This window comes from Crocodylus siamensis, chromosome 1, assembly GCF_052110815.1.
Source record: "Crocodylus siamensis isolate JL-2025a chromosome 1, ASM5211081v1, whole genome shotgun sequence".
NCBI lineage: Eukaryota > Metazoa > Chordata > Crocodylia > Crocodylidae > Crocodylus > Crocodylus siamensis.
In genome coordinates, this window is record NC_143395.1 from 171,553,192 (window position 1) to 171,574,952 (window position 21,761).

General features: G+C 41.2%; 1 protein-coding gene across 1 annotated transcript in view; it reads left to right on the top strand.

The window, feature by feature from the left end:
- USH2A (usherin) overlaps window positions 1–21,761 on the top strand; it is a 653,616-nt gene that overhangs the window by 462,483 nt on the left and 169,372 nt on the right. Inside the window, exons 45-47 of the mRNA XM_090031530.1 lie at window positions 1,299–1,501; window positions 3,654–3,766; window positions 15,919–16,117. Coding sequence (XP_089887656.1) covers window positions 1,299–1,501; window positions 3,654–3,766; window positions 15,919–16,117 — 515 coding nt within the window. The remainder of the gene's footprint in view (window positions 1–1,298; window positions 1,502–3,653; window positions 3,767–15,918; window positions 16,118–21,761) is intronic.

A 21,761-nucleotide genomic window follows, 5' to 3' on the forward strand; every position in this document is an offset into this window, starting at 1 on the left:
TTAAAAATCTGAGAATGAAATTGATTGATTTTTGTTGGGGTTGAGATCAGTCATCCTTCCATTATAAAATTTCCGGTATAAAAGGAAAAAGGGCTAAAATGCTAAAATGCTTAAGTGCTGGTTGTCATCAAGTGGTAGATCAATAAACGGTCCCACTGAGACAGAAGCACAACCCTCTAATAGCAGATATTAACCCAGTTTGTTCTTGTCTTCCTCTGTGTACTACTATGTATGTAAACTAAGTTTGGAACTGTGTTCCTGTCAATAAACGGTGAAATGTAAAAACAATTAATGGTTTTTTAAGAGATTTGCTCTGTGAAGCGGTGTGCTTTTGATATGACAGTCAAACACAGGTCCTTTCCTGAGTCACCAGAAATGTAAGGTGCAAGTTCACCCTCTGAGAAGATTTTCCTATGACTCATTTCCAAGCCAGTTAGCAAGCAGGGGGGAGGGAAAAAAAAAGCCTTGTGGATCTGAAATGTGTTTAGAATGGCCTTCCTAATCTTTTTGCCTTTATAAAGTCTCATTATAAACATTATAATATCATTACCTCAGAAGCAAGTGTTCCGGGTCATTAGTAAAGCACTTTAAGTGAGGATTCCATTTCCTTTGTGATGCCAAAGGTCAGCACCTTTTGTTTATAAAATAGAATTGATCGCAAGGGCAATTTTTCAACTGGTTAAGACGGGCTCTTATGATAAAAATAGGTCTTTGCATGGTTATTTCTGACATGCTTAAATAATTGTGTAATTTAACGCTGAGGAAGATTTTCTTTTCTTTTTTTTTTTTAGTATTAGACTTCATCATTACCTATGGTAATCAACATTCAAAACCATTTACATAATGACAATATTGCATATTGCTTCATATTGCTTGAGCTACAAAGGCTGGTAACATCAAAAGATTTGTCACGTTCCACTAGATACAGTGAATTTTAATCTTAGTTTTTGCTTAAAAAGCAAAATTATCTTTTTTTTGGAGGGGGCAGGGTATAAAAATAAATAGGTCTTGGCAGTGCAGATGGGTGAATAATTTATCATCATATCGCACTGGTCGCATACCACTGAAGATTAACGCGATGCTGGTGGTATGAAGCATTTTACCACCAACTCTCATGGTTTCTAACTGAGAGTATAATAAGCCAATTTGCAGAGGACTACAGACTGTGATAACTTCATCAGAGGAAAGCAGATAAGCAGTGAACCCTTTGCTAAACCTAAATACTAATCTGCATTTGGTTAAACAAGTGCTTTTACAGAGACAGCTGGAGTTTATTCAGTTTCTTTCTTTATTTCTAGAGCCTGAGGGCATGTTCCCTCCAGAGGTTGTCATCATCAACAGTACAGCTGTACGTGTCATCTGGACATCTCCTTCAAACCCAAATGGTGTTGTCACAGAGTATTCTATCTATGTAAATAATAAGCAGTACAAGACTGGAATGAATGATCCTGGGTCCTTCCTTTTAGGAGACTTGTCCCCGTTCACTATATATGATATACAGGTTAGAACAATTTTATTTTCCAGGTCCATACAAAACATATGAATTTAAAAAAAATGTGTGTACATCAGGTAAGAATTTATAGGACTAGAAACACAGGGGGAAACATGGATACATACACACACGCATGCATATCTATCTATCTATCTATCTATCTATCTATCTATCTATCTGTGTGTGTGTGTGTGTGTGTGTATTTACACATGCACACACACATATATATGCATATACAAATAGTATTAATTGTTCCATATATTGATATAGATATTTCTTTTTAAACACATATTTATTTTCAGCATATATTTTGGGTCCACATACAGTTTTTATATGTTCTCTTTTCAAACCATTTCACAACTCCATTTGCTTTCTTCAAATGACTATGTTATAGCATTAGCAAAGCCCAAAGTATATATTACAAGAGGCAAAAATTCTACTCCTACTCATTAAAAGAAAATTGCAATTGTTTTAGAAACATCAAGCATGCATAATGTATCAGCACAGAAAAATAATGATATTGCATTTGTCATCCTTTTATCATTTCTCTCTTCCCCACTCCCCCCCCTTCCTCTTTCTGTGGACAAAGCAGAGCCATGAAATCACAGTACTACTTTTCCTCTTGTTGATTATTACAGTTTTTTCTTTCTTTGTGTCTCTATGCAGGTTTCGATTTAAAAACTGTATATAGAGTATATAATGGAAACTTAAATATTTATCTTTTATTGAATTGCATATCATTTATTGAATTGCATTAAAAATACTCCAGAGAATGTAGTTTGTTGGCTGCATTTGTAACAATTCCAGCTTGTTTCTTTCAGATTGCATTATATGTGGAAAGATCTTAGTAGTAGTCATGTATACTCTATTCTAAAATTTGCATCCAGTTATTACATGCCATAAATAAACGTCACAAGCAGGCACACCATAACTGATTTCTGTGTTCCAGCCCCTCTGTAACTGCAACTCTCCATCCATGAATACACATATGACTTTCTGGATGCTACTTGGGAACACATTTGTCTTTTCTCAATAGCAATGCAAATTCAGAATACTGATACATGTATGGATCTATTAATTTACCATGGCCTCCTTCTGTTGTTTACAATATTAGTTGTTCTTTTCGGCTTCCCCAATCTTTGAAATGGGTCAATGTTTGTGGCAATGTGTTAGGCAAAATTGAAGTGGTAAGCTGGGTTTTTTGGGTTCTTTTTCTCATCCCCCTGGATGCAGCATTATCTGAATGCATGTATGTCTCACTGATTATCTTCATGTATGATCTTTTGTTTGCTTCTGCTGTCATGCACTGAATGATCTCTCCGTTGCCACTGCAAAGAAAAAATTACCTTCTCTGCACTTGTCATCTTCCTTTGTTTTTACTTAGGTTATTACCAGCAATTGAAGCAATAAGCTATAGTTTTTATATTTTTGTAATAGAAAAATGTATTAAAATATAGATATAATATTTTTCATGTGAAAAGTACTTTTCAACAGCCTGAACTAAAAATACCTGTGAGATTTTTTTTCACTTTAAAATGAAAAAACTGGTAGATACCAGAAAGTGAAATTACTAGCTTAAGGCCATACAAGTCAGAGTCAGATTTAGAATTTAGGAGTTTTTTGTTTCCCAATCTCATTATTAATTAGACCATATTGCTCAATGTTATACACTAGATTCTGCTTGTACATACAACCGTACTACTGTACTAACTTTATTGACTCTGGTGTAACTGGGGGCGTCTACACGAAATGCTAACTATGCATTAGCCTAATAACCCTGCGCAGTAGCATGTTGGGCAAAACCTGGGCTAATACGCTACTGCATAGCAAGCATCTGTAAAAAACTGTGTGCTGGTACTGTTGTACAGTAACGCCAGTTACTGTGCATTGATTTAGTACATAGTTTTCCAAGAACAAAACTTAATGTGCCATAATCCTGGCACATTAGTTAATGTATAGACGCACCCACTGAGAGCAAATGTAATGCCAAAGCCTAGAAACAATATGGCACAATGTCTAAGGTGAACACTGTTAGCCCAAAGTTGTGATATTGTTTGGTTATATGGAATCTAGTAATCTGGAGGAAAAACTAATAACAGAAGATTAGTTAAAAAAGCAAGAGTCTTACTTGAATTCTGTAAGTGTCATTCTTTGGCATCAGGTTGAAGTCTGCACATTGTATGCCTGTGTGAGAAGCAACGGAACACAAATTACAACAGTGGAAGACAAACCAAATGACCTACCAGCACCCAGAATACAGGTCCTCAACTCAAGGTACTGCCTTGTATTTTATTTTCACAAATCCCAACAATTTGTGGCCAGAATGGGAAATATAACTAGAAGATATTTTCCTTCAGCTCTGTAGATGGTTCATTAGAAAAACTGGAACATAGTCATACAGTCTTCCCAATCTGTTTGCCAGCAGTGGTCATTTTTACTGTTAGCATTTTCAGCAAGCTGGACTCCAGAAGGGGTCCCAGCTTTGGTTAGTAGCATGTACCTGGCTATCAGTAACCATTTTGTTAATAGAACTTAACAAGAAACAGTATAAATGAAAGCCAGTTCAATGAAAGACTGTGCAAGGATGAAAATCATTAAGCTAACTGTCAGTAAGGGGTGAGGTTTAATGCTGAAAGACCTGCTTGATGACAATAATGGAAGCCAGGGTACCTGTGAAAGAAACAGTCATGCACCATGACAGGAAGAATTAATAAAGCACCTTAAGAGCCATACATGTTTGTGCCTTCTGAAAACACTGCTTGTAAGCTGCTTCTCCTCCCCCACCCATGGGCAAATTTCTTGGTAGTAAAAATAGTACCAGGCTGGCAGACTGTAAAAGCAGCCAAGTAGTGACACCTTCTGTAATTCTTTTCTTGAAAAGATCCATGGTGAGAGCTAACATTTTCCAAAAGAGAAGCTATAACTAACAGGCACACACTGCCAAGACATTTATCAAAATTACACCAACAATAAAACAGTTAGCCTCCTGCGTGTATGTTATTGTTGGTGTGATTTTATTACATTTCTGGCAGGGCTTGGCTTGTTAGCTGTGTTTCCTTTGAAGATGCCACAAAATGTCTCTTAAAAAACAAAAATCTAACACCTGAGCCTTCAGAGGTGGCCAGCACAATGGATTTGCTCCTCCAGCCTTTAAAAGGAGTTTTGGTCTACTGTTTATCATATCTACATTTTCCTTGAGTTCTGTGTTTGTCTTGTATAAAGGTGAAATTAAGCTTACTATTTTTCTGTCTCACATACAGATATAGTCAAAAGCTTGTTTGATGATAAGAACTCAATTCAGGATCTCATCTTTTGCCCTTGGCTTTAACTTATGTATGCCTTTGTCTGTATCATCTGTACTGAAAACACTTATGCATGTTTCTGCTAGTCTGTATAGACTAAATATGTCATAACACATGAATGTGAAAAGATCAGAAATACCTTCCTATTTTATAATCTGCTCAGCCAGAAACAGACTCTGTTTCTACCCTGCCTTTCCCTACATGTCATATTATCATCAGCTGGTCTTATATCCCAAAAGAATACTAACTACTGATCGATTGCCCGGACATGTCTGGCCGTGGCCTACACGTGCCCCGGGTAGTTCATTTATTTGCCACGGTGGATTTGCTAGAGTGGAATTTAATCAATAGCTAATTCATTAATTCTGGTCCTCGAGTATGTAGGGACTGTGCAGTATAAAAATGGCTGGCTGGCTTCAGCTTTGATTGAAATATGACAAACACTACAACTGACAGCTTCAGCAGGTGCTGGGCTGAATATGAATTTTGCTTATTTATCCTTCATAAAGGAAAAAGCTTGGGGAAAAAAATCCAGTTTGTATAATCAAGAGGATATTTTAATACATATCTGCCAACAGACTGAAAAAAGGCATTTCTGGAGTATAGGCTCATGGGAAGGCTGAGATATAACACAGATCAGGCAGTTTATTGTCTTTAATTGGAATCATGGCAGTTTCTCCACTTCTGAATCAGTTTGGGGGTTGTATTATTGATGAGAATGCTGTAGGATAATGTCTTTGCAGCATTCACAAATAATTGTTTTAAAATTTGCCTCAAGGTGCCATATGACATAAATTATAATTTTGCCTACCAACTTCTTAGAAGTCTTATGATAGCAGCTCCATCTAGACTGTTCTAATGAAGGTTATACCACAATAGCCATTATAAATACCTTACTTCCCCCCCCCGACAACAGTTAATAACTCAGCTTCAGGCTGAAACTTGGCATAAAAGGTCACAGTCCTCAGATGATTACTTTATAACACCAAACTTGAAATGGAAAACAGTATGGGACCCAGTGCTGAAGTCCTTGTTCATTTATTTCTCAGACTTTACTTAGATATAACTCAAGTCAAAGTGGAGGGTATATTTTGTGTGTTAAGATTTCAGGATGCATCGCATCATAAGAATATTTCATTTCACAACTAGGAGTATACGGTTCTTCTCTCATGGCTCTATAGACTTTACAAGAGAGATGCTGTATCGTGTTTTGAAAAAGTGTTTTTTGCTTTAAAAAATAGACTTCTTTTTAGTGTTTGAAAGGTGACATACTTGCTCATTAAGCAGTGCAATGGCTACATTTCTTAATAACAACCTTACATTGTTGGACAAATAAGGCCCCCTCTACACATTACAAGTATCATGTAATTAACTGATTAATTGCACAATTACCTTGAGACCAGCTACAGAGCAAAGTACCTGTCATGCCCTAAAAAGTTCCAACCAGCTATAATGTTAGACCTCAAAAATGTGTACTAACTTTATAGCTGGTTGCACATATAATTTAATTTGCACATGTAGCAAGATCCTCCCTGCAGCTAAGACCTGTCAGCTGGCGGGGCTCCCAGCCACAGAGATGCACAATGCCCAGCTGGAGCTGGGAGTCCCACAGCTGAGGTGACTCTCAGCCTCAGCAGCTGCCAGCTATGGGTCCTGGCAGCATCCTGCAGCTGCTGGGAGTTAGATTCCCACTGCTGTGTATACTGGGTCCCTGCAGCATGCCCATTGGCACCTAGCTGGGATGCTGCTGTAGTCTCCCAGCCCTGGGGGTGTCTGGAGCCCCTAAGGCTGGGAGAAACAGTTGCCACAATCTCCCAAACCTGAAGTGTTCATGCACTGTCAAGACTAGGAGATTGCAAAAGCTGGGATCTTCTTACTGCTGCAGTGGGCGCCAGGGATTGGGCTCCCCTTGTGCTAGCAATAAAGTGTGGTGGGATCTACTGCATGATCACACAATCATGCCTCCAGCCACGCATGTGTAGCATGGCAAGACACGTGACTGTAACTGTTTCTTACTTTCCACCTAAAGATGCATTACAAAATAGGTAAGTGTTACTGTCTTAATTTTATTGATAGGGAAATGAAGCACATAGATATCAAGTAAATATCTCAAGAAGTCAGTGCAGAGATGGAAGCATAATATTAGATTCTCAATCTAATATCTTGTTCAGTATGTTGTACCATCTCCCTGAATATCTTAGGGTCTCTCTACATGTTCAGGTAAAGGATTTGATGGGATCTAGTGCCTGGCCCACACAATCACGCCTCCTGCCATGCCATATGTACGTAGCAGGAGGCATGATTGTGAGATGGCACATTAGATTCCATCATGATTTATTGCTGGCTCAGGGAGAGCCTGAGATTGGGTTCCCCAATCCCCACAAAAAGCAAGCTCCCATGGCTGGGAGCCCCCTCAGTTGAGGGGCTCTCAGCTGCAGAGATGCCCAATACACCAAAGCGGCTAGGCAATAGAGATGCAGCTGCAGCAATCTCCCAGCCTTGGGAGTGTGTGAAACCCAGAAGGCTGGGAGATCATGGTAGCTGCTACTTCCAGCCCTGGGGACTCTACCCACTCCTGGGATTAGGAGACCACAGCCATGACCCTTGTGCCTACAGAGAAACACAAGAAATATTAACCCTCAAGACTCAAACACCAGAAACCCACATTACCTGTAAGTATCTCATGATTTAAAGCAGCCTTTTTACCTGGGAGTAAAGAAGCTTGCTTAGTGGGAGGGTTTTTTTTAACCCTTAGGATTATATAGTAATAAAAAGCTGGTCATACCCCAGAATTTTCATCTCACTGGATATTCTGCTTTCTAATAAAAAATATTAAAATAGTCTAAGAAATGGACAGTTCTAAATATATATAAATATATACAATTTAAATTTTAAAAAGGCCAACATACAATAGAAGAGTTTCCTATTGATTTGTTAAGCTTAATGAAAATATTGGGCTCATTTAAAAAAATACTGTATTTACTTGAATATAAGACAACCCTCAATAATTAGATTCTATATATTGAAAATTTGTAAATCTCTTATCATTTTCCAAGTATAGAATTGAATTATTAGAGGTTTATCTTGAAACCCCCCATTGCCCCAACAGGGAAAATAAGTCTTGGGGGTCAGATATCCCCCTTACCCTCTGCTCCCCCCTCAACTACTTCTTCCTGCAGCCACTTCCCTTCTTCCTTACTGTCAGACCCTGCTCTCCATAAGTACATGGAAGTAAGGGACAAATTTAAAAACATTGACCTTGAAATAAATCTACCTGCAATAGCTTGCATATAGGGAAATTTCTACACGTGCCCATAGATTTTGTTCATCCAGAAATGATGCAGTATACCTCTTTTTAAACTGATGCAAATTTTAACACGGGTATTTCATTAACAGTTTTAAATAGCATTTTTTATACCTACTTAAATGTAGTACAAGCTTTTTTTTTAATAATTTTTTTGTGTTCCAGGTCAAATTAGCCAGATCAAATCCAAACCCGAATCTGTTTGAATAATGTATAACCTATATGTGGCCCTACTACCAGCAAGTATTCTCTGCCGCAGCCTTGGACTTCATATACTTCCAAATCCTTTAGCAAGCATCCTACATGCAGGCCCAAGCCCAGATGCTTGGGGTTTGGATGTCACTGTGTTTTGCTTGCCCTTAGTTGTATGGCTGGAACAGCAAGCTAAGGAGGAGTCTCCCCATTTCCATAAAATCAGCATGTAGCCAAGATCCTGCCACTAGAAGCTGGCCAGTAGGAAGCTATGAGGCTCTCATAGGAAGTCTTGTCTTCAAGCAAACATGGGTGCATTTTTCACTACACACTGCCATTTTAATTGCATTTTCAGCCTGGATATCAGATGAGTACAGTGACTACACTTGATCGTAGCCCACAAGAGACTGAGAAGCTCTGCATGATATTAGTCTAAAGCCAAAAGGCTTATTATGTATTATATAGTTTATTGGTCTGGGCCCCAAGCAGAAAGAACAGTATTTCAAGCCATGGTGACTCCACAGCTTAGCACTGCTTAGTATTTGTGTGTACTCCAGTTACCCCCCCACAAAGGATCCATGTGCTAATTAGGCACCCCACTGAGAAATGGAACTGGGTATTCTTGTCAAGTCCTGAAATCCTCCAAAAATTATATGCAGGTGAAGTACAAGGCAATCTGATCCAGCTTCACCTCAGGGAAGGCAGCGCTGCACTAAACATATGCAACAGACTGAGATGAGATGACAGAAGGATTCTGGGTGAACTGTTTGGGACCCCATTTTGTGATATTTGCCAGATATTTAAGGCTGTTGAATAAACAGGAATCACTGGTGCTGCTCAGCAATGGGAGACAGGAGCAGCTCAGCAGAAAGACAGGTGCAGGTCAGCAGTGGGAGTAAAGAAGAAGTAAAAATGTATTAAATGCAGTGGCTCACCATGACTTGAAAAAGTTGGCACTGAGAGGAACTGTGCTTAATGGACACTACTATATATCTTATTCATATGGGCTACACTAACCTATCCTTGTGTAGGTTTCCATCAGTGTATTTGCCCTAGTCATGCTCAGTGTTGGCTGCATTTAATCAACTTTTTAGTTAGTTTCCATTACTGAGCATGTGCTGCTTCTGGCAGCAATTTAATGATAGACTATTTAAACTATTTAGATAGTTTTACTTATATGCAAATGTAAGACAAGGGGCTTTTCCCACATGCTGCCTGGGGAAAAATACTTTATCTTGTATTTGAGTAAATATGGTATTGTTTCCTTGTGCTACAGTGCCTCCTTGAAGTTCTAGTTCTGTTATCTTATTCTGTAATTCCCCGACTAAACTAAATTTCCCGTGAAATATGGATTCCCCTTAAATATTTCAACTTCAATGGGAGCTGTTACATAAATGAAAATTCATTGGGGTTTGGACTTCTACAGGTTTCAGATATTTGATATCATTTTCCTGCTTGGAAAATGTTTGTAAAGCATTGTGGTAAGCATCCAGATGGACATGATCCAGAGGATGGCTTCACTACCACTCCCAAATATGGAGCCTAGCTTTTTAATTCAAGCTGTGGACTCTCAAGAGACTATAGAGCTGGAGACACTCAGTTCAGTCCCTGGTGTATTGGACAAGATAGTGGCTGTCACATGAACACAAGTCTTATGCTTTATCTAAGATCAGCTCAAAACCTTTTGATATTAAGTTTTTGCACAGGTTGTATACTACCCTTGTCTTGGCCATCTGCAGAGGGGTAAATTTAACTGAATAGTAGACATGATTATCATCAAAGTAAATTCATTAGAAAATGGAGCCAAGACTTGTAGATTTATTTTGAAGAGTGTTTAGAACAGGTTCATCTGTGTAACTGGAATAAAAAAAAATTGTTTATTGCTTTCTAATAAACAACGTACGTTGAGCCCTTCATACAGGGCAATGTTCAAGTCATTATACAAGATTTAAGACATGTGATTTCAGATCTTATTAATAAGAATTGAGACCTGAAAAACTGCAGAACCCTACATGATGCTTTGAAAATATGCTCCCTGAGGTTCTGTATAAAACAAAAGCAAAATCATTCAGAGGAATGACTAGAAAACTAGTTTGCCCCACACTACAGTATACAAAGACAGAGGGAATGTCACAGTGGCTTGAATAAAGACTGAAGCACTAGTCTTTCTCTGCCCCCTCCTTTCAGCTTTTTTCAGCTTTTATTATGTATTTTGTGTTTTTGTATACTTAAGTCAGATATTATAATGTAACTTAAATGTAGGGATAGTTTTTGGTGGCTGGATATGCAATGAATACAAAATAGCCATCTACAGAATATAGAATTAATTCGGTGAGTCAGATGAAGACCTCAGAATAATAATGGTGACTCTACAAGTCACCGATGAAGTTATTCCTTCATAGGTGACATTAATTCTCTCTCTGCAGATGCTTATTGCTATGTATGTTCCACTGTTTATACCTCAAGGAAGTAAAATAATAGTTCACTGTTATTTTTATTCTCTTAAGATGTCAAAGTTTAGCTTAGCTGCTGCTGTTTGAATGTAATAGTCTTGGTTTAAATTAATGCTAATTTATGATGTCACTGGCACTCTTTCAGTGGCTGTGTAATTGCGCTATAGAGAATTTTTTTAAAGTATTTTGGGAATTGTATGTACTGCATAGTTTTATAAACTGATAGAATGACTTCTATGCAGCTATAATATTGCATTGAAATTAGTTACTTAAGTAAAAATGTCACCAGATATAGAATAAAAGACCCACAAAACACCTTAAACACATGAAAAATGATAACCTTAATAATGCAAAATATACATGTATGGCTTTTTACATTTTATAATAAGTAATAATACCTTTTCATTCAAAATACCATCTGCTTATAGGATTTTTACTAAAACCTTTATAGAAGAGAAAAGGTTCCCCTTTTTATTTTGATACAAGCTCTGGGAATGGAATAATATTGGCGTGCAAAACATGGGAAGAAGGATCAGGATGCGTTCCAGACACTCTTACTGTGGAATTACCATCTTGTTAATGAATCTTACCTCGATCCTAGGCAAGCTGTTCGAGAAAATTATTCTGGCACACATCCAGGAGGGGCCAGCAGGGGACTGCATGCTTAGGGGCAACCAACATGGGTTCATCAGTGGCAGGTGCTGTCAGACCAACCTGGTGGCCTTTTATGATCAGATCACGAGATCATTAGATGCAGGGGTAGCAGTGGACATAGTCTTCCTGGACTTCCGGAAGGCTTTTGACACTGTCTCTCACCCCGTTCTCATTAAGAAACGGGGGGGCTGTGGTGTAGACACCCACACAGTCAAATGGGTCACCAGCTGGCTGGAGGGCCACACCCAGAGGGTGGTAGTGGATGGGTTCTTCTCAATCTAGAAGGACGTGGGCAGTGGGATTCTGCAGGGCTCGGTCCTTAGGCCTGCACTGTTCAACATCTTCATCAGTGATTTGGACGAGGGGGTAAAAAGCACCCTGTTCAAATTTGCTGATGACACTAAGATGTGGGGGGAGGAGGGCCACTCGCATGATCAGGGGACAGCAGGGCAGGCCCTATGAAAAGAGGCTACGGGACCTGAACCTGTTCAGCCTCCAAAAGAGAAGGCTGAGGGGGGATCTAGTGGCCTGTTATAAACTAGTCAGGGGGGATCAGCAGGCACTGGGGGAGTCAATGTTCCCCCGAGCACCACCAGGAGTGATCAGGAATAACGGTCACAAGCTGGCAGAGGGTAGGTTTAGGTTAGATTTCAGGAGGCGCTACTTCACGGTCAGGGCAGCTAGGGTCTAGAACCAACTTCCAAGAGAAGTGGTACAAGCACCTACCCTGGGGGTTTTTAAGAGGAGGTTAGATGAACACCTTGCTGGGGTCGTTTGACCCCAGTACTCTTTCCTGCCATGGCAGGGGGTCGGACTAGATGATCTGCTCAGGTCCCTTCTGACCCTAGAAACTATGAAACTTTTGCTTTGAAAATATAGGAGGAATGTTCATAATTACACAGTGTAATATTGTGGAGCCATTACTCATGGCTTTTTAATAGTGAACAATGTATTCCAGAGCAGCCTGAACTCTTCCTTAATCGCTCTCTCACACCTATCACTATATCCCAATTACACAGTATAGATGGTCTATTAGAAATTTAAACAAAAACTTGGGTTGCCATAGAGCAGGGGCAGACAAAATATGGCCCATAGGATGAATCCAACCCACCAGTTCATTGTATCTAGCCCCACAGCACTCTGCATGGGGCCGAGTCCCACCCATTCTTGCCCAGTGCATACCACACCATGCTGGGGCTGGGGCTAGGGCCAGGGCCAGGGCCAGGGCCAGGGTGGTGCTGCGGGCAAGTGTGGGGCAAATGGAGGTGGAAACACAGCACAGACTTCCCTGGGTGTTAGTAGGCATGGCTTGGCCCCATGCAGAGTGCCACAAGGACAGCCACAGGCTGGATGGGAGGGAAGAATGCACCTGCACAGCACCACTAAGGCAAACTCTGCTACATGCACCCCATTTTCCCCAGCCCCCCCATCCTCCCGCCATCCCTGGCCTGCTACTGGTACCTAGCATGTATTAATTTTCCCCCTGCACATTTAACCCACATCCTCCCCCTCTACACTTCCCCCCACTCCCATACACCTCCCCTCCCACACATACACACAATATACAAGGTAACACTTTATTTTGAATTATTATGCAATTGCATCTATATATATTATTTAAAAAAAACCCATAAATCAGGACAATTTAAAAAAAATTAATATATGTCATAGTAATGTTTGATTTTGAGCATATAATTTGCATTTTACCTGTAATTTGTTAAAATGAAATCTTCTGAAATATTTAATGTGTGCAGCCTTTGACAGCTCACCAAAACCCGTTAATTGGCCTGCCAACTGAAATAATTGCCCACTGCTGCCTTAGAGGGATGATTCCCTATGGAGGACCCATGAGTTTTGAATCTATTGTGCCCTACACATTTATTCCACATCCAGCTTTATGTTCAGTGTTCACACTTGGAAGAAGGGCAATTGCTTATTGAGCCCACACCAACTTTGAAGTCTTAAAAATCTACTGGTGTGTATTATGTGACCATGAAAAAGATTAAACCGAACAATTTTTCTAAAGCACCTAAAAGTATACTTTTTCACGCTTGTCTGCATCTGAACATTTGAAAAAAAAATTGCCATTGAACTACGCCCAATCAGAAGAAATTTTAGGCCAATGGGAATATTTCATTCCAAAAGGAATTATTTTGTTGAAAGGTATTAATAACTGGGAAGAGTAATTTAGAATGTGGTGTCCAATGGTGCTGCTACCTCAGTGCTGTAATATTCTATATACACATGAAAGGTAGAGATATGAAAGACCTCCTGTACTGGGCATTGGGCAGCCAGGAGGCAGAGAACAAACCTGGTGGAAGGTGATCCAGTGAGATGGTACAGTTCCTTGGGAGAGAGAGGATCCTAGGTTCTAGCCCAGGAGTGGGCCAATTCTGGCTTGTGGGCTGGATCTGGTCAGCAATGGACTCCATTTACCAGCAGCCCCTGCCCGCATGGCTGGGGCCAGTCTCCATGGAGACCTAAGCCACAGCTGTGCTGTGATAACGTAAGGCTGGAGTTGCCACAGAGACTGGCCCCAGCCATGCTGGCAGGGCACACAGCAGGGCAGGGGGCTGCTTTGGAGCACTGGGATCTTGTGGCAGGGGCAGGTTCGTTCAGGGCCAGGGCAGAGTTGCTATCTGCAGCTTGCATGCTCCAGGCAGGGGTGCGCAAGCAGCAGATCGCGGCTCTGCACTGGCTCAAGACCAGGCTGTCACCACTGCAAGGAGTCAGGGAAGAGCCATGATTCGCTGCCTTGCAGCTGTGGACCAAAATGCCCCCACTGCAAGATCCAGTGGCTCTGGACCAGACCCCTACCTTGTCCTGCTGCATGCCCTGCCAGCACAGCTGGGGTTGGTCCCCATGGCAACCCCAGCCTTGCACTATCACAATGCAGCTGTGGCTGTGGTCTCGATGGAGACTGGCTCCAGCCATGTGGGCATGGGCTGCTGAGAAATGGAGTTTTGCTGCCAGCCAGATCCACCATTTTGCCCTCCGCTGTTCTAGCTTGTACCTCTTCTCCCAGAGGAACAGAAACTATGCTGTTTATCCATTTTATTCAATGGATATCAAATCCAGGCTTCAGTGAGTCAGCTGCAAGAGCTGGAGGGTGTTCTGGATCATGCCTAGCCTGTGTCTTGGTAATAAGATCACTTTCCTAGGAAAGAGAAGATGAATAGTTGTGTCTAAGTTCCCTGCAGACCCTCTCACTCCACCCCTGTCTAGGTGAAGGAGGGCCTGGACCCTGGATCTTATGCTCCCTGGGAAAGTATTCTGCCTATTAGGCTCAAAGGTGGGATGGTCCTACTCCTCCTCCTGCTCTTCCTCCTTCTCCATTTTATTTCTGGCAGATATGTGCACAGGTCAATCTTATCTTGCCACAGGAACAAATAGTTCATAAATGTCAAGCACTGCTGTTACACAGCTACCTGAATACCATTTAGATGAATGAAGGGTGTAGGGTATGTGTGTGGCTCATAGACTTTTACTTTATATACTCAAATCCAAGATGACTTTGAATTAAGATTACTCTGCAATATTATAGTGTGATTCTAGACTTAGAAAATTATGAATTTTTAAAAATTTTCCATGTATAGAATATAATTATTGGAAGATCATCTTAAATTTGTTCCCCAACCTCTGCAGTAGAGAAAGCAGTGCCAAGGGGGACAAGTGGCAGGGAAAGCAGTGTGGAGGGGGGCAGATGGTAAGGAAGGAAGCCACCTGAACCCTACACTTTGCCCTTCTGCTACATGCCCACTGTTCTTCTTAGGTGCCATTGCTTCCCTGCCATTTGTCCCCCACTGCAAATTTCCCCCTGTGCTTACCCTCCTGACCACTTTCCACCTCTGTCCCTTTGCCTGATCCCTGACCCACACCACTGCCCATACATAGACTTGTGCCTCTGTCCACCCTTGGACCTATGTTATTGCCCAGCCCAAGACCTACATTGCTGTCTGATCTTTGGCTTGTGCTGCCATCTGCCTCAGGACCCACACTGCACCCAGTCCCTGACATGTGCTGCCACCCAATCCTGCTGACACCAGACCTGCACTGCTGTTCAATCTCTAAACCATGCTACTGGCCCAAGGCCAAGACTCACTAAAGCTGTTGCTGGCTCCAGGGATGTTGACTCCAGGCAGCAGGTTTGGCAACAGCTCCAGATCCAGACCCAGGCTGGAGCCAGAGCCATGGTTAGAGTCAGAGCTGCAGCAGCCTACTCTGGACTAGTACTCAAATCCAAGATGAGGCTTTGTTTTTTCTGTGGTCCACGGAAGAGAACTCATATTCCTAAGCAAAACCAACATTTGCTACCTTGGCAGCAAGTATACAGCTCTGTCAGCTATTAAAGTTGCTATTCTTTGTCAAGTTAGAGGAGGTTGGACACTTCAAATATTTGATCCCTATAGCAATGTGTAAAATAAATGTTTAGAGGCATCTAAGTTAATGTGAATGTCAAAAAAATTTAACTACAGTAGGGTTGATTAATTGTTTCAGATGATATTATTCTATTTATTGTAGATCTCTTCAGATTGACTGGACATCACCAGGACAGCCAAATGGCATTATACTAGGGTATGATCTTTTACGTAAAGAATGGCAGCCATGCAGCTCATCCCATCGGTTATCAGCAAGCCAAAGCAGTAAATCATGCATCTCGCTGGAATGTGAGATATATGAAAATATCTGTGGAGACCTGTGCTATCATCCAGAGTCTAAGGTACTTGTAAATCACATATATTTAACAGCCAAGTATAATGTCATAGATCTAGGAAGAAAGACTGCAGGCTATATCAACGGTATCTGGGAAAGTAGAGAAAAGGATCCCATACCATGATTTTTTCCAATCAGAAGAAATATTGCCATGAACTTGTTAGTGTTCATTTGTAGTAGTATCCTTTTAAAGATATATTCAGAATGGTTCAACTCTGCATCATAACTCTTTTATTGCAGATTGCTAATGGAGATTATTTATTAGCTCATGAGGGAAGATTCTGTGCTTTTTGATGCATAAGTTGATCTAAGTTCTCATAATAATGTTTTCTATGGCCACGTCTACACAAGGTGCTAACTGTGCAGTAGCTCATTACTACCGTGCAGTAGCATTTTGTGGCACAAAGTGTGGTGTGACACTACTGCGCAGTAGTAATGAGCTACTGTGCAGTCATTGTCACCTAAAAGCCATTTGGCAATGCCACTGCACAGTAACTCTGGTTATTGTGCAGTCTTTTAGTATTTGCATACACAAGTACTAAATGACTGCACAGTAATGACTGCACAGTCAGCGTTGCATGTAGATGCGGCCTATATAGTCAAAATATGAATGCAGAAACCAAACTGAAGTTTCTAGGTGGACACTGATTTGTGATGACATGAACACATATATCTGTTTGGAAAAAAAATGATGCGGAAGATCATGAAACTTATAGAGCTTTATTGTGTACATGTTATCATTCATCATAATCTGCATGGCAAATATTGGTTTATTGGGATGATTAGGTGCCTTTCAAATTCTTCCTTGATTGAATGACTTGATTTTGCTTTGCAGAAAATCTATTTAGATTCAGCTACAAGTGGGTGGTTGTTTACATGACAATGATGAGCAACTCTGAACAGGACCTATCATGATTTATCAGAAATATTATAAAATTATGGTCATTTGCAGATTAATCTTCATATTAGTTGCTGTTTAGGAGTTGGATCAATAGTGTAGTCAGATAGTAGGAGTCTGTAAATGGTTTTTATTGACAAATGAGGTGGAAAACCCTTGGTTTGAAGGTAAGATTTAATGTAATGAAATAATGTCCCTATTTGTCAACAACACCATCACATGTTTGGTGACTAACACCAACAGTCTGTATTCATAAGGTGCACTGTCAGATGAGACAGTAATTAAGAAAGTGAATTATTTGAGGGAATCAGATTAAAACATACATTATTCCTAGTCACACAGTGCAGCTTTAGGTTATCTTCAGTGAAGTATTATACACTTGCTATTTGTGAATCTGTACTACTAAGTTATGAGTAGAAGTTTGGTGGGAAATGGAAATGCGATTTTTTTTGTGTTAAAGAAATGCATACATTGTAAACCTTTAATAAAATCTGGCATGTGAATAATGTATGTTTCTATCTTTATCAGTGTTACTCTATATTATAACAAGAATATTATAAGTTTATTTTTTCATTAATATTCTTTATTTTTTCTTTTATTCTTTGCTCAGTTTTAACAGTTTTGGCAGGAAAATATAAAGACAACTTCATTTGGAAATTTTAGAAATTTTTTATTGTTTTGCTATGGTGGTCATCATTGTATTATATAAGCATTTCAGAACCATTAATAAGTTTAGCTCCATAACTGTCTTCTAAGATGTTATCTTCATATGACACTTGGGGAGAGAGAGTATTATTTGTTATTTTTTTTACTTATTATTTGGTCCTTGGTCATATCCGGGACTACAAAATGATGTGTCTCACTGAGCCAGGTACTGTAGATATAGTGGTAAAAAATTTGGATGGGATTGGAGCCCCACAATTAAGTAAGCAGATGCAAAGAAAACCTAGGAAATGACCTGCTGGGTGGCACGGAAGTGGAAAGGGATCTTGGAGTCCTAGTGGACTCCAAGATGAACATGAGTCGGCAGTGTGACGAAACCATCAGAAAAGCCAATGGCACTTTATCGTGCATCAGCAGATGCGTGACAAATAGGTCCAAGGAGGTGATACTTCCCCTCTGTCGGGCGCTGGTCAGACCGCAGCTGGAGTACTGCGTGCAATTCTGGGCGCCGCACTTCAAGAAGGATGCGGATAACCTGGAGAGGGTCCAGAGAAGGGCCACTCGTATGGTTAAGGGCCTGCAGGCCAAGCCCTACGAGGAGAGATTAGAGAAACTGGACCTTTTCAGCCTCCGCAAGAGAAGGTTGAGAGGCGACCTGGTGGCTGCCTATAAGTTCGTCAGGGGGGCACAGAAGGAATTGGTGAGTATTTATTCACCAAGGCGCCCCCGGGGGTTACAAGAAATAATGGCCACAAGCTAGAAGAGAGCAGATTTAGATTGGATATTAGGAGGAACTTCTTCACAGTTCGAGTGGCCAAGGTCTGGAACGGGCTCCCAAAGGAGGTGGTGCTCTCCCCTACCCTGGGGGTATTCAAGAGAAGGTTGGATGTGTATCTAGCTGGGGTAATGTAGGCCCAGCACTCTTTCCTGCTTATGCAGGGGGTCGGACTCGATGATCTATTGAGGTCCCTTCCGACCCTAGCATCTATGAATCTATGAATCTATGAATTATCAAACCATTCCTGTAGGTGACTTGATTTTAAATCCCTGCTGCTTATATGCCCATTTGTGGATACTGGTCCCAACCCAGTATTTGTTCTGATTTGCAGAATTATTACAGAATATATTAATTGTCTTCCAGTAGCCCCTAAGACTGGAATCTACAAAAGCATTTAGGCACCTACTAAGCATCTCGGTAGATCTGGGCCACTGTGCATGTGGAAGAATGCTGTATGGTCATTTTTGCTTGGCTACACCCTTAGACTCCGGGTTAGGATAGGAGCAGCCTTAGAGTTGGTAATGCCATAGGAGGATTCCCTTTCTATGGGGATTACTGTTTCTGTGCCGGAAAACCAGAGCAAAGCACCCACAGTGACCAGGAGAATTCAAATAAATTTATTTACCATTATGCATGAGTCATAACATTTACAGGTGATGGTAAAGAGGAATGGAGGGGGGAAAAAACCCAACAAGATGAATAACCTCCTGCAAACATACATGTGTTACTACTGTACAGTTCCTTTGAAAGAGAAGCATCACAACAATAGACACATTTTCAGGGAAAGCCATAAAAAAGAACAATTAGAACTCTGAGGCCCATGGCAGGCATGAATTTATCTTGTAATTAATGTGTTAATCACACAATAAATTGTAACCTGCTACATGGTCACAATATTTATCATGTCAATGAGCTGCAAAAATGGTGATCCAGTCACAAAGATGTTACTTATAAAATGTATCTTTGCAGTTTGCTGGTATTGTCTTTGAATTTGATAGTGATTAATGTGATAGTGTTTGGCGAGGTCCTCCAGCATCCCAGGATGGATTGCTCTCTCCCTCACCTCCCCCTGCCTCCTGCAATGGGACTCTCTTTGGGACAGAGTCCTTCCACAGTTACAGAACTATGATGTGATTGAAATAACAGAGACTTGGTAGGATAGCTCACAGGACTGGAGCACTGTCATGGATAGAGACAAACTGTTCAGGGTGGACAGGCAAGGAAGTAGAGGAGTAGTTTCACTTTATGTAAAAAAGCCATAGGATTGCTCAGCGCTTCAGTATGAAAGTGGAGATAGGACTGTTGAATGTCTCTGGGTTAAGGTTAGAGGGGTGAGAAACAATGGTGATGTTGTGGTGTGGGTCTGCTATAGGCCACCAGACCAGGAGGAAGTGGTGGATGAGGCTTTGTTCAAACAGCTAGCGGAAGTTTCCCAATCACAAGTTCTCATGGGGGACTTCAATCACCCTGACATCTGCTGTGAGAGCAATATAGCAGTGCACAGGCAATCCAGGAAGTTTTTGGAGAGTGTTGGGGACAACTTCCTGGTGCAAGTGCTGGTGCAGCCAACTAGGGTCTATACTTTTCTTGACCTGCTGCTCATGAACAGGGAAGAATTGGTGGGGAATGGATGGCAACTTGGGCAGCAGCAACCACAGGATGATTGAGTTCAAGATCCTGAGGAAAGAAATGATGGAGAGCAGAAAAGCACAGACCCTGGACTTCAGAAAAGCAGACTTTGACTTGTCCAGGGAACTGATGGGCAGAATCTCCTTGGAAGCCAGTCTGAGAGAGAGAAGAGTCCAACACAGCCAGCTAAACTTTAGAGAAGCCTTACCGGGAGTGCAGAAACAAACCATCCAGATGCACAGGAAGACTAGCAAGTATGATAGTAGACCAGCTTGGCTTAGTAGGGAACTCTTCAATAAACTAACTCACAAACGGGAAGCTTATAAGAAGTGGAAATTTGGACAAATAAATAGGGAGAAGTACAAGAGTATTTCTTGAGCTTGCAGGGGTGAAGTCAGGAAGGCCAAACCATAATTGGAGTTGCAGCTAGCAAGGGATATGAAGGGTAACACAAAGAATTTCTATAAGTATGTTAGTAGTAAGAGGAAGATCACGGAAAGTGTGGGTCCCTTACTGAACGGGGGAGACAATCTTGTGACAGAGGATGCAGAAAAGGCTGAAGTGCTTAATGCCTTCACAGTATAGGAGTATTGCTTGGGCATGCAAGGATGAAACCAGGGGGACAAAGCACAACTGAAGTTTCAGCTAGCAAGGGACATGAAGGGTAACAAGAAAGGTTTCTACTAGTATGTCAGCAACAAGAGGAAAATCAGGGAAAGTGTGGGTTCCTTATTGAATGGGGGAGGCAACCTAGTACCAGATGATACTGAAAAGGCTGAAATATGCAATGCCCTTTTTACCTCAGTCTTCACAGGTAGGATCAGCTCCCAGACTACTGCACCAGGCAGCATAGTTTGGGGAGAAGGTGAGCAGCCAACAGTGGTGAAAGAACAAGTAAAGGATTGTTTAGAAAACCTGGGCATATACAAGTCCCTGGGGCTAGATGGGATACACCCAAGGTTACTGAAGGAGTTGACTAATGAGGTTACAGAGATACTAGCCATCATCTTTGAAAACTCATGATCAGGAGAGGTCCCTAATTATTGGAAAAGGCCAAACATAGTGCCCATATTTAAGAAAGGGTAAAAGGAAAACTACAGACCAGTCAGCTTCACCTCAGTCCCTGGAAAAATCATGAAGCAGAGCTTCAAGGAATCCATTTCTAAGCACTTAGAGATGAAGGTGATAAGAATCAGTCAGCGTGGATTCACCAGAGGCAAGTTATGTCTGACCAACTTGATTGCCGTCTATGACGAGGTGCCTAGCTTTGTGGATGTGAGGAGACTGGTGGGTGTGGTGTACCTTGATTTTAGCAAGGCTTTTGATAAGGTCTCCCACAACATTTTCCCAGGTAAGCTAAGGAAGTACAGGCTGGATGAATGAACTGTTAAGTGGATAGAAAATCTGCTGGAGCATCAGACTCAGAGTGTAGTAATCAATGACTCAATGTCTAGTTGGCAGCTGGTATCTAGTGGAGTGCCCCAGGGGTCGGTCCTGGGACTGGTTTTGTTCAGTGTCTTCATCAATGAGCTGGAAGATGGCATAGAGTGCACCCTCAGCAAGTTTGCAGATGACACCAAGCTAGGGGGAGTAGTAGGCATGCTGGAGGGTAGGGCTAGGATTCAGGGTGGCTTAGACAAATTGGAGGATTGGGCCAAAAGAAATCTCATGAGGTTCAGGAAG